General features: G+C 39.9%; 1 protein-coding gene across 12 annotated transcripts in view; it reads left to right on the forward strand.

The window, feature by feature from the left end:
* Window positions 1-12,753, forward strand: part of LOC135239253 (disabled homolog 2-interacting protein-like) — a 247,700-nt gene that overhangs the window by 170,917 nt on the left and 64,030 nt on the right. Inside the window, exon 1 of one of the 12 annotated variants that reach the window (XM_064307798.1) lies at window positions 131-612. The exons of 10 other annotated variants lie outside the window; for them this stretch is intronic. Coding sequence is in view for 1 of the 2 variants with exons in the window: in XM_064307797.1 (XP_064163867.1) it covers window positions 12,042-12,064 (23 nt within the window). In the remaining variant the exon portion in view is untranslated. Of the gene's footprint in view, window positions 1-130; window positions 613-11,760; window positions 12,065-12,753 lie in introns of those variants that run through there. One more of the 12 variants, XM_064307797.1, reaches the window with a different exon arrangement.

Here is a 12,753-nt window from a genome sequence, read left to right on the forward strand (position 1 = left end):
CAGCTGCCTGGGAGCCAGCCCCTTGTAGAGACAACAGGACAAAGACCACACACTCCCAGGGAAGGCAGAGGGGGCAGGGCCAGTACAGGCTGCTCTCTCCGCCTGCTTTCACCGTGTGCAGCACTGTAGCCCATAATAGAGAGAGGGAGGAGAGAGAGAGAGAGAGAGAGAGAGAGAGAGAGAGCGGGAGAGAGAGATAGAAAGGGGGGGAGAGAGAGAGGGAGAGAGAGAGAAAGAGAAAGAAAGCCTCATTCCCAGCTCGGAGCAGTCTGTGCACACAGTAAGCGAGAGAGGAGTCCGTGTCCCACTTCATAGAGGAGAGGAACTAGGGCAGCCTCTCCCCGCCATTTGGGAGGGAGAATAGAAAGGCGAGGGACGCAGTGGAAAGGAGAGCAGAGAGAGGAGCTGCCGCACACCCCACAGCTCAGAGCAGCAGCAGCAGCAGCGGCGGCGGCAGCAGAGCAGAGCAGGCTGGAGGCAGGCAGGCAGAAAATGGAGCTGTGAGAAAGCTCCGCGGCAGCACTCCTCCATCTCTCCCTCTCCAGCACGCACCGCTACAGCTCTCTCACTCCGCCGCCCTTCCATTGTTCTGTGGAATTCTGAAAATGCTTGGTGAGTGCAACGCCGCTGATCTGTCAACAGAGTGCTGCTTGTGTGTACGTATGTTTATGTGCGTGTGTGTGTATGTGAGGGAGAGACAGAGAAAAGGGAGAGGAGACATGGATTCTGGTGCTGGGGTTTGAGCTGCCCTGCTGGGTAAAGCTTTGTGTGCTGCCTTTCTCCTCCCTGCAAAGCTGCAGTTATTGTCGAATGAGCAATGTTTTTTTTTTTACATTATTTTTATTATCATTACGAGAAAAGACATTTCCCTTTTTTGGAGATGCTATTATTATTTTGTTTAATGGGAAGGGATTTATTTTTGGTTTTCTTTTAGCTGTACTGCATGTCAACAAAAGGGAAATCGGTACAATGGAAAGAAAAAAATCTAACAGAAATCATCTGACTGTTAATTTCTGAGCTCATCTGTAAAATTATGACAAACGGTTTGTGTACCAGATGACACGTATGAGGCAGAGCAATTAATGGCTTGGAAAAAGCTCCGCTGTCCTTCATATTTAGAGCAGAAGTAGTGCACTCTGTGACTGCATTTCAAGTGACAGTGCCCCCCATTAATGGTCCAGGCACATTCGGAGACCAGCATTGTTCAGAAACCTTGATTTTCCAAAAACATCCGTTTTCTTAAGGATAAGTGCTTGTTCTTTTCATGCTTAAGGTTTCAAGTGTCATAGCCCATGAAGAAAAATTAATTAATCTGTACAAAGCCATGCCAAAATGCTGGAATCTTCTATTTGCGTATAATTCAAAGATATGTAACAGGCTGTTCATGATTCTAGTTATATTTAGTTCTTGTTTGCTTTGTGATGGCTCTGCTCTTATATACACATAAGCCCCTCATCCATCTGAAACTGCACAAGAATACATCTACAGCAGTACCAGTACCTCACACACAGAACACCACGCAGGCTAATTCTTCAGTCATGGTAAAGAGCAGCGTTCAGCTATTTTGAGACGCTGGGTTTGCAGTGGTTTTTCTCTTTTTTTGTTTTTAAAGGCCTTCACCGTGTGTTATCTGGCCATTAACACACAGAACACACAGTGTACTGGAATATTCAGACCTGCCCAACAGCCCTGTGCTGCAGATGTTTGGCTGTTGGCAGTGTCTGAGGAGGACCTAATCCTGAACCCAGGCAGTGACAACTAGGGGGAGGGGCATGTGTTTCAGGAAATGGAACACAAACACACAGACTCATACATACACACACACACACAGGTGGTGAAGCTGAGTCTCTGTTGTATGTGGCTTTTGATCTGTGAATTTGTCAGACCACATGCCAGAGTGCAAAGGATGGACAGGAAGGAAAGCGGAATGAAATTCTGGGGCACTTGAATTCCGAATGTAAGCTTGCAGGTGGTACTTGTGCATTGCAGTTTTAGTCTGCAGTAGGATATTAAAAATAGTTGAAAAATTACATTTTCATGAAATAAATTGTTTCGGTGAAAGATGTCACCAAAATATTGGTGGACGGTAAAAACTACTGGAGGCAGGATCTGTGTATAATACTGTGTTTTGGGGGTGGGGGGTTCTGGAGCTGAGGGACTTTGGCTCTACCCATATGTCTTTACAGCATCTTTACAGAGCTGTTTTCATGGCAGAGTATCAGCAGAACAGAGGGGTATAAATTAAAATACATGCAACAAGATTGATACCAGTTGTATCACCTGAGGTAGTTGCTGTAAAGAGTGGAGCAGGACTGCAGTATCCATCACTAGTCTCTCCGAGCACTTCTGACCCTTTTGGAAACAGGGTAATTCTGGTTGTGTTTAAAATATATCGTGTCCGCAATTAAAATGCTAGAATGGCTGATTATGTTACCATTGCTGTTAAGGAAGAGTAAAAGCAAACACATCTTTACCTTGAATTGCTAAATGCATTTTGGCGATTGCCTACAGATTTCTACAGTGTTGTTTCCTTTGGTCATCTGTTTAATTTTTTTTTATTTTTTATGGGCTTATTTGGTTAGGGTGGACACAATGGGAATGGACAGAAGATTGTGCTCACAGCCAGAGAGAGAAAGTATCTAAATGGACCACCACATCATTATGGTTGCATCACATTAACAAACTCAATTTGAGCATTAGAATAAATTATGTACTACTCAGATAAAATGACATCACCTTTTGGGGGAAAACACACCACACAAACAACAAAACCAAGTACAGAGGCACAACAAAGAGATTGTGTTTCCATGGTAAAATACGTTACATTCAGTTTATATATATATATATATATATATATATATATCAGAGCTTGACAATTGGGATGACCTGATGGCTGGGGGCCAATATAGGTTTGCTATTGGCCAGTTGATTGATTGGTAACTTGCCCAATTGGGTCAGTACCACAAATGTACTGTCTGCTCAGCCACTGGCACTCTCTCCTTTGTTACTGTATTCTGGGTGATCCCACTGGACAATACCCTAAGTGTATGGGCATGTATCTTGCACAAAAAAAAAAAAAAAACAGCATAAACATGAGGCCCAGGTCTGAGTTTGAGAACCACTGCCATAGACATTCATTATTATGCAGGTTCTGTGGTCTATAAAAAATTGGTTACGGCTGTGCCAGTAAAAATGTTATTGGGTAGATAGAGCACTAACCTACTGGCCCAGTTGGGCCAATGGAAAAAATCTCTAACGTGAAGCCCTGTATATAAATACATGCAATTACTCCAAGCACAAACTTAACCCTGTAATTTTGGGCTATGTCATTACATTAGCCTCCTATGTCCAGCAATCCAATTGGATCAGATTCCTGGACCTAATTGGTTTTGTCACATTTAGGAAGGCTGAGCCTGAATTTAGGTTTCTTTTTGTTACTGCTGCCCAACTGTCCTCTGTGAACTCACTTGGCATCTACATGTTATCGTCAGTTAAAGATGTGCCTCTCCTCCTATCAGCGATAGGTCTTCTTTAGTATGTTGCATGTCTTTTCATCCAAGAAACCATCACTGGCTTCTTCATGAAAGTGCAAAATAAGCTGCAGTGCTCATTGTTGGTGTGGCGTGGTATAGCAAAGACACTTTGATAAATCCAAGCAAGATGAATAACTAGATATGCTGCTGGAGCTCCATTTTATCTCACCACATAGAAATTTAGTTCCATGAAATATTACAAATGTGCCTGTGGTCATAGTCAAAGGAATGCTTGTCTTTCAATCTGAAAGTGAGGCACTACAGGCCAGGCAGAAAAGCTTCACTTTCTATTGCCTCAGTGAGCCACAACCCACGCAAATAATTCAGCACTTGGTGGTATTTACGTTTTTGTGCACTTGCAACTTGTCTCTTTAAGGAGGAATGTTCAATTCTGACATATTCTTGAAATTGTATTTGTGTTCGCACTTGTTTGTTAACAGCATATGTGCCATGGCTATTCAAGTTCTCATTTCAATAAAGTAGTAATAATACTGAATTGATTTTACTTGAACTGAAAGTCAGAATAGAAAAAAGAAGGTGTGAAAGTGAAGGAGAAGGAAGATCTGTACAGAAGATGGGCAACAAATCATCACTCAATATATAAAAATGCTTGCAGAGAGGGAGAAAGGAGATACGGTCAGGATTTGTTCTCTTGGTTTTGGTTGAATTTATATGCCCTATTGTATCTCTTTTTTTCATCCATTTATGCTGATTGAGATCTGATCATGGTTTAGACGCACGATAAAAAGTAGAGTCTAGTCCAGATCCGTATCCGGACCGTTGATGACTTCCATTCTGTCACTTTAGTCACTTTAACTCATTTGGCAGGGAACCCAGAAACAGAGGTGCACTGCAGGGCACTGTAGAGGGTGGCCAGAGCAGGGCTGTCATCTGGCCTAAAATCACACTAAAGCAAAGGACGCTCCAAATACACACCTGCTACCAGAATGATGGATGATGATATCAAGCCACCATAAATAGTTTTTCACAGGGTTAACAGTCCATAAAAATCGCTCTTCTGATTTTTGCATGTTTTCTCACTGCCAATTATACAGTAAATAAATGAATTCCATCCAATCCACATAATTTAAAAAAAAGATGATTCCACATAAAAAGCTTTGTCCTATAGGTTATGTCCAATAACTTAACATACCTGACCAAAAACAGGATCATACTGTCTTATTTATTGATTTAATTATAAAAACAATCAGAACTGTATCTTAAATTAGCTAATGTTATCTGTTCTGTTTCTGAAAGGGTGTGTCATTTCCTCAACAAAGTGCCTTTTAGAACAGTGATGGACAGAGGGCAGAATGATGGCTTTATATTTGGTCTGCATTTGAGTGAATGAGATGGGAAATCAGTGCCTTTAAAAACAGAATTAGCAGCACTTGGATACACAACCATGCCTCCATACTGAATGACAAAGAGGCATGCACTGATGGCCAGTGATAAGCTAATAAAGGAAAGTTATGTTGAATATTACATATTTTAGATGGATCAATAATTTTGATAATATATGTCTTCAATAGTACATCTTGTAGTTTAGGATTTCATTACACTGTAGGCAGAGTCTTCTTTGAGAGTAGGCTGAGTCAATAATGCTCTCAATTATTCTGATAGAGAAGACAGCATGGTGACACAGTTGCAGATTTATCATTTTGTTTTTACTTTGTTTTTAGTGACTTCTAGTCACTGTACGTAATGAACGTGCTCTGAGCTCTCTAGTCTAGATGTCTGCTCTTACGTCACTGGATGGGGGACAAAGAACCAGCTTGTAAAGCCTTTTTTGTCTGATGGTCACAGGGGGACTCTTTGACCTTTTTGTCCTTCTTCAAATGCTGGTCTCTGAGGTCCTGTAAACATGGACACAACATGCTCAAAGAACTGGTAATTGGCCTGTTCTTGCAGCATTATATTTGGCAAGTCTTTCTTCAGTAATGTGAATAGGGGAAAGGGGAGTAAAAACCAAGAAATATGCTGAATAGCATGGTCTGGTAAGAGCTTACTGTAGAATCTGATAATCCAACATAACATTTGCTCTGTATAACTGGAAAGAGATTGTTTTATGTATGTACATGAAGATACCATGTAAGTCTGATCACACCTTTAGAGTGTTTGTGGCTTTTGTCTGGACAATTAGAACTGTAAAGAAAGATTCTCTAATAACCTGGAATGCTGGTGACGTTTCATTGGAGTGTTAGCTACAGATGTTTAGTGCTGTATTCAACAATGTCCCTTTATGAGTGTCCAAAATTATGCAGCAAATCAGAATGTGCTGAGCTTCAACAATGGCAGAAACAGACTTCTAACGTCGGTATGTAGAGCTGCTGTTGTACCAAAATGGTATTAAACCTTCCAAGCATGTTTCCTTTTTACTGAGTGGATTGTGATCTCCTGCTTCTTAAATATGTAATAGGGACTACACTTAATACAATGATTTGTTTGTTTCTTGCACTGCAAAGCAATATAAGAGACAACAGAATGAGTGCCTCTAATTTGGATGGAACCACACTGCTCAAAAATTGTGGTCTGAACATCAGTGACTGCAAATAAACTTCAAACTCATGTTAACCTCCATTGCCTTCATTCTTTTTAATGTAGTGGATTATAATTTGTTTTTGCCAGACTGTTTCTAAATTAAGCTGCTTTGTAGACAAAACCTTACTTGGTTAATGAACAGGCAAAGCCGGGATTGCTGCAATTGCATAACAGAATGTTTGGCAATATTTCAGTTGAACGAGTAACTATATATTGTTTCTCTGAATGTGTGTATTTACAGTACATGTACACTATATGACCAAAATTATGTGGACACCGCTTGGTCTGGGGTGGTTTTTAATGGTTTGAGCTAAGCTCCTTAGTTCCAGTGAAGGCAAATCTTAATGCTACAGCATGCAATCACATTCTAGATGATTCTTGAGCTTGTGGGAAGGCCCTTTCCTGATTCAGCATGACAATGCCCCCGGGCACACAGCGAGGTTTATATAGAAATGATTTTGTCAAGAGCGGTGTGGAAGAACTTGACTGGCCTGCATAGAGCCCTTACCTCAACCCTATCCAACACCTTTGGGATCAAATGGAAATCCAACTGCAAGCCCAGCCTTGTCCCATTACATTACATTACATTATAGGCATTTAGCAGACGCTCTTATCCAGAGCGACGTACAACAAGTGCATAGGTTCATGATGTAGAGGTGCAAAATAAACACTAGAGTGAAGTCCCCCAATAACTAATGCTCTTCTCCCTGCAGCAATGCTCCAACATCTATCTTCTCAGAAGAGTGGAGGTTGTTATAGCAGCAAAGGTTGGACCAACTCTATATTAATGCCCATAATTTTGGGAGAGATGTTGGATGCCAGATGTCCACATACTTTTGGCCTTGTAGTGTATTTGTCAGGGTGTGGATATTTGTCTGGAATCACTTTTTTCCACTTCCAGTGAGCGTGATCGAGAAAAAACTCTCATTGCCATCTGCCCATTTCAGAACCCAAGCATGAAGTCAGATCAGACTGCTCAGAGCTTACTTCAGACCTCCTGAGCACCACTTTGTAAGATCAGTCATTTTGTGGCTTTTACAAGTATTGACAGCACAGCCCAGACAAAAATACTTTTTAAGTGACATTAACAGTTGACAATAGTGAAAAAGCAGGGGAACATAGCACTCTTATTTGACCTATGACATGAAAGTTCTTTCCATCACACACTTCTTTTCAAAATGGTACTGTACTGTATATGCAGACAAAATGTCCTCTCCACTTGACAGGTTAGTGGCAATGGTTTCTGCTGGCACATATTCCCTCAAGTCAGCCATGGCTCTTTTAATGGACTATTACTGCTTTTTCTGCATTGGAAACTTAAAACAGTGTTTTTGTGTGGAATATGTATATATTATTTCAAGCACTCTTGCTGTCTTTCTGCAGTTTTTTGGGGGAATATATATATATTCTTATAAGCACTCTTACTGTCTTTATGCAGTTTTTTGTGTGGAATATGTGTATATTGTTACAAGCACTCTTGTTTCCTTTCTGCAGTCCCCTTCCCCCTCTCCCTAACAGAGTTGTGCCATTTTATGTGATGTTTTTATAGTTGATGTCTCAGGTGTCATGTATGGTGAACCATGAAATCACCTGTCAGAAATGTGACTTGCCAGTTGGGTGATATGCAGGCACTGTACTTAAGTAAACATTGATTCCATCCCATTTTCAATCTGGGAGATCATTTAATTTCTAATTAGTACCTCTCATCATTGCCCAAATCATGCCGCCTGCCTGCGAATGCTGAATGAAAGTTGTCCGTGTCTGTTAATTCAGGCAGATAGAAAACAGCCCTCGTTGTCTCAGGTGCATAGTTTTTAAATGCTCAGCTATATTTTACTGAGCACTGGGGCTATGCTTGCTTGCTGCTCATTGTGATGACTTCTATTTGCTTGTGTTACATGCATGAAAGAACTTGCCTGGAATGTCTCTCTAGCTGGGCTCATGCCTTGGGGTGTCAGTTTTGAAGAAGCTGCCCATTAATGGGAATAACTTACAGGAGTCGCACCCAGGAACCTTAAAAGATGTTTTTGCTTGCAACAGCAAAGCCCTTACCTCTCCTAGCATTCTCTTCGCATTTCACAGTAGCCAAAGTAGCTAATCATTCTTGTGTACTCACTGTGATTGAAAATGGAACATTGGCTGCATGGAGATTTAATGCCTGATTTTAGCAAACATTTTATATAAAATAAAATCAGAGCTACTCGCAGTACTTTACTTGGTATTGCCATATTTTAAAGTTTTTTTAAATTCCCTACATGGGAAAATCGGTTTATATGTTCAGTTTTTATGGTCATCTGACAATGGGAAAAAATGTATGCCATTGATGCCAAGAAGACTTTAAAGAAACTAAAGTATGTTGTTCTGGTAATTGCTATCCAATACTAGATAATTACAGCCAAATATAAAATCAGAATTAATATTAAACAAGATAGCTAACACTAATTAACTTTAGTTAGCTAGCTAGCTGACATGAGAATCCCTCAGATGGGAATTTGGAGATATATTGGTGATAACTATAATGATTTAACTTAATATTTCTAACACTATCTAATGGTTATAATGGTTAATGTTATTCCAGAAAATATAAATTTGGTAAAATATGCTTTCAAATAAGAAAACTACGCTCTCAGAGTGTGTTAAACTGGCTCACCTAATAATGTGCTGTCCACCGCTCTCTGTCAGCGTGTGCACTCAAGATATCATTTGCAAATAAAGAGCCCTGAACAAAGCATGCATACTATAGTTTAATACAGGGGTTAGGTAAACTATGGTGTGTACAATTTTTCAATGCTATGGGAAGTGCTGTGTATATACAGTAAAAGACTGTTTCAGTGACATCAGCCAAAACTGAATGTGTGAGGATCTTGCACAGGATGAGTACAGTGCTTCAGAGTGTATACAGCATGTAGTATCTGAACATTCCTACAATGAAAGGAAATTGCATTTGTCCCCAGTCTTCACCTTGGCATAGTAGTTACTTTTTAACCGGCAGTCAGTAAACACCAAGCTCAAAGCTGTTTGCTTATGATAAGATGGCAGTATGCGCATCAGGTTTAATCTGCAATAGATTGCCAAACAAGCACAGCACTAATGTATCAGTCTGTGCAAAGTTTTACATTCTCACTTTATTCTCCTATTACTTAATTATTCACAAGGTTTGGTCTATGCCACAGTTTTGGTTAATGTGTGTAAAGTTGTTGGGCTCCCATTTTAAGCCTTGACTGGCACTTGTGTACGCTTGATTTTTGCTCCACTACAGTCATAATATGGCAATAAATATTATTGGTTAAACACCTCATTCCTATGGTGCACTGATTCTGCATCTCCCACAACATTTGACAGCAATAAAAGTTATTAAATTTTCAGAGTGCAAGTACAAATACTGTACTAATACCGTTGGAATTGGAGACCAAATAAAGTACCAGACATCTTACACTGCCATGGATAAGATATGGAATTTATGTGTGAATATATCATTTGTCATAGAGTATAGAAGCCAAAACTTCAGTAAATCTGACTTGTCTATAATAGGTTTTGCTTATGTATCAATTATTTTAGGAGCACTGAACATCTTAAAAATGTTCAGCTTGTGTTTGAGGTTGTCCGGCTTTATTTTCTTTAAAGAAGCCATATGCTATGTCGAATCTGGTTTAATAAAGTATGGGTTGACATCTTAAGTAGGTATATACTCCTTAAATAAAAGCTCTCAACTGAAACCTATTTAAAATTCTAAGGATCTAATTTGTATTACAGTCTGACTTTTCCTCTGGCTCTTTTTACTCTAACTTTGTATTGGAATTCTTTTCAACATGGCCTAATAGCCTACATTTTCCCCAAGAACATTTGTTTCTCTTACTACGTCATGGTCTACAGAAGGTTTGCTAAGTCCCTGAAAAGTTGAGGATACATCTGGCTTTGTTTCATGACAAAAGCTTGGCTGCAGTGATTTTCTTTTCTTTTTTTCGAGGGGTCTTATTTTGTTCACATTTCTTGTTTTCCCACACATGCTTGCTTGGCTATTGTTTCCCTCTTGGAACGGAGGTCTCAAGGGAGGTCAGCTTCCTGTCGGTCTGGGGGAGTGTGGGAAACATTAGGAGGCGGGATGAGTGGGCCATGGCCGGCCGAGAAGTGGAACATTGAGTCTATTGCAAAAATTGTAGAAAGGGATTGTGGGAAAGCACAGAAAAAGGAAGACTGTTGCTGTGGTGGAAATTAGGGACTCAATTCCTTTGCTTCAGATAGCATTAGTGCTTTAAGGACAGGCTCCTCTATAATACCATTCCCTTGCATCTGCCCCTTAAATAGAATAAATGTCTGCCAGTCTCTTCCTTACTCAACAAAATTTAAAACAGGTAAGAAACTTATTTTCCAACAAATGTTAAGGTAGGAATGCAGCACAGTAACTGTGGATACCACTAACATTTTTCTTTCATCCAGAAAAATGTACTCTGGATGAAAAATCTCTGCCACACCAGACTATAAAAAGTCAAAGATGCAAGTCATGGCTCAAAGACACTTCATGCTTTGCAGCAGTCCCCTACGGTAATGGAACATGTCCAAGAAGGAAACTAGCCTCTGTGTGAAACTGTGGTGAAACACTATACTGTGACCGGAGACCCAGAGAACAACCTAGAAAGTTGTTTCACTTTCTGATCATGTTCTTAACATGCTCTGTAGCAATGTTCAGTAACTGTCAGGGAGAATGTGCTTCAGAACCGCTTGGATTAATATATTTTATTTAGCATGACTTAGTTACAGCTCGGTTTATTTTTTTATCGATGAAGACAATTTTTACAGATTAAATAAAGAAATAAATATGTTAAAAATGCCCTCTGTCAAGAGGCAGATACTCCTGTGTCAACCTTGAACAGGCAATTCATAAAAGTAAAATATTTCAGATGTAAGCCCACTGCTCTCTTATGATGAGTTTGGGAAAGAAATGGGCTCAGGTTATGCATAGCATTGTCTCATAAGGAAACTGGTAAAAAATAAAATGGCTGCTTTCTGACAAACCTCACATGTAGCTTGAGTTTGTTTGGAATTCCCCCCAGATGTTATCATATGCATATACATTGTTAAATCAGTATATTAATTATTTTGAGGGAAGTTTTATCCGTCCTTTATGTTCGCAAAGGGGCATGTAAGAATGATATTAACCTTATATACGTGCAGCATACCAGACTGGCGAAAAGAGGTTTACTAGATTGTATGAGCGCAGCACAGTGTATCCGGATCAGCTTGAGGATTCTCCTCACACTGAGATATTATTACATTGCATGTACTAGTGAATAATACGCTAGCCTACTGCCCGTTTGAATTGAAGTATCTGTAAATAAGTTTATCAGTTCAAACTCCAAACAGCGCTGGCCTTCCTGGATAGCCCATTCGATTAATTTGTAAAATTAAGTTTTGTTTCTAAATACAAATTAAATTTAAGGACGGGTTGTATTATTTGCATCCATTTTAAATGTAAATTTTATGGCGATTGTGACTCAGTAGAACATAATAATTTGACTAAACAGTTGGGTTGTCACGTTTGTCCTCATGTCCTATTGTTTGTGCTATTTGACTGAATGTATTTTTCATAGATACATTCTGCGTAATTTGCGGAAAAAAAGATAAGTTGTACAGTTACAACTTTTTAAATATTAAATTTTATGTTGCCTGTTTTCTCACATTTGTAAATAATATAACGTTTTTTAAATAGTGTTTCAAATAGGAGCGCTGTCGTCTTAAATAGCCCCGGCTACTGTAAGCTTTGTGGTGTGGAGGGTGTGTTTAAAACGCAGCGCACATCCCAGGGGCACATATTGGCGTAGCTACTCTTGAGTCCGGACTTTCTGTCGACCATTGGTTACAGATTTCCCGAGATTTTAAAATCGTCGGAAACTGGGGGAAGTTGGGCAGAGCGAGAATGCGCCTGAAGTCAAACTCTTGTCGGCAGCTCGCGTTCATATCCGTGGAGCTATGCTTCATCTCTTTAGTAAACAGTAAGTGCGTTGGTTTCGTATTCTCTCCTGCTTTTCTGCTGTTTTCGCTTTAAATGTGATAGGTTAGATAGCTGCCCTTATAAGGTAGCTGACTTGATTCTTTCCCTCGTATTATAGGCCTATGGTGTCTCCCGGAGACGGTGGGGTAGGGAATTTTATGAATATGATTTTATCCATTTATTAATTATGGAACTGACGGCTTTACTGGGGCAGCCCTGTGATCGGGTTTTCGTTCAGATAATGTCAGATGGCACCTCAAATTTGACTGCTGATCCGGGTAAAGGTCGCAAAAATTAATAATTCATTAGTCCAATTTACAATGCGGAGTGCAAGCAAGAGGTGAAACAATGCCGCGGTCAAAACTAGGCTAAACACTGTCTACAGTAGGCTGGTAAACTAATTCATGCTCTGACCTCAAAATATGTATCGTAAACCTCTTTTTTAAGATTTTATTTAGAAATAAATGCAAAACCCCTGGATAATATAGTCTACATACAACTTACAGCCAATTAAATACTAACAGTAGCCTACGCAGGACACCTAGACAGGGAACTGTTACTTGACTGCTATACTGTGAATTGGGTCGTCTTTTTAAAATATTTGTATGCACTAAATGGATAAATTGGCTGCTCGGAGGGAAAAGGAAGGGAGTTCACTCCGTTTCCCTCCGTTTCTGTTCCTCCGCAGCG

Source organism: Anguilla rostrata, chromosome 14 (genome assembly GCF_018555375.3).
Source record: "Anguilla rostrata isolate EN2019 chromosome 14, ASM1855537v3, whole genome shotgun sequence".
NCBI lineage: Eukaryota > Metazoa > Chordata > Actinopteri > Anguilliformes > Anguillidae > Anguilla > Anguilla rostrata.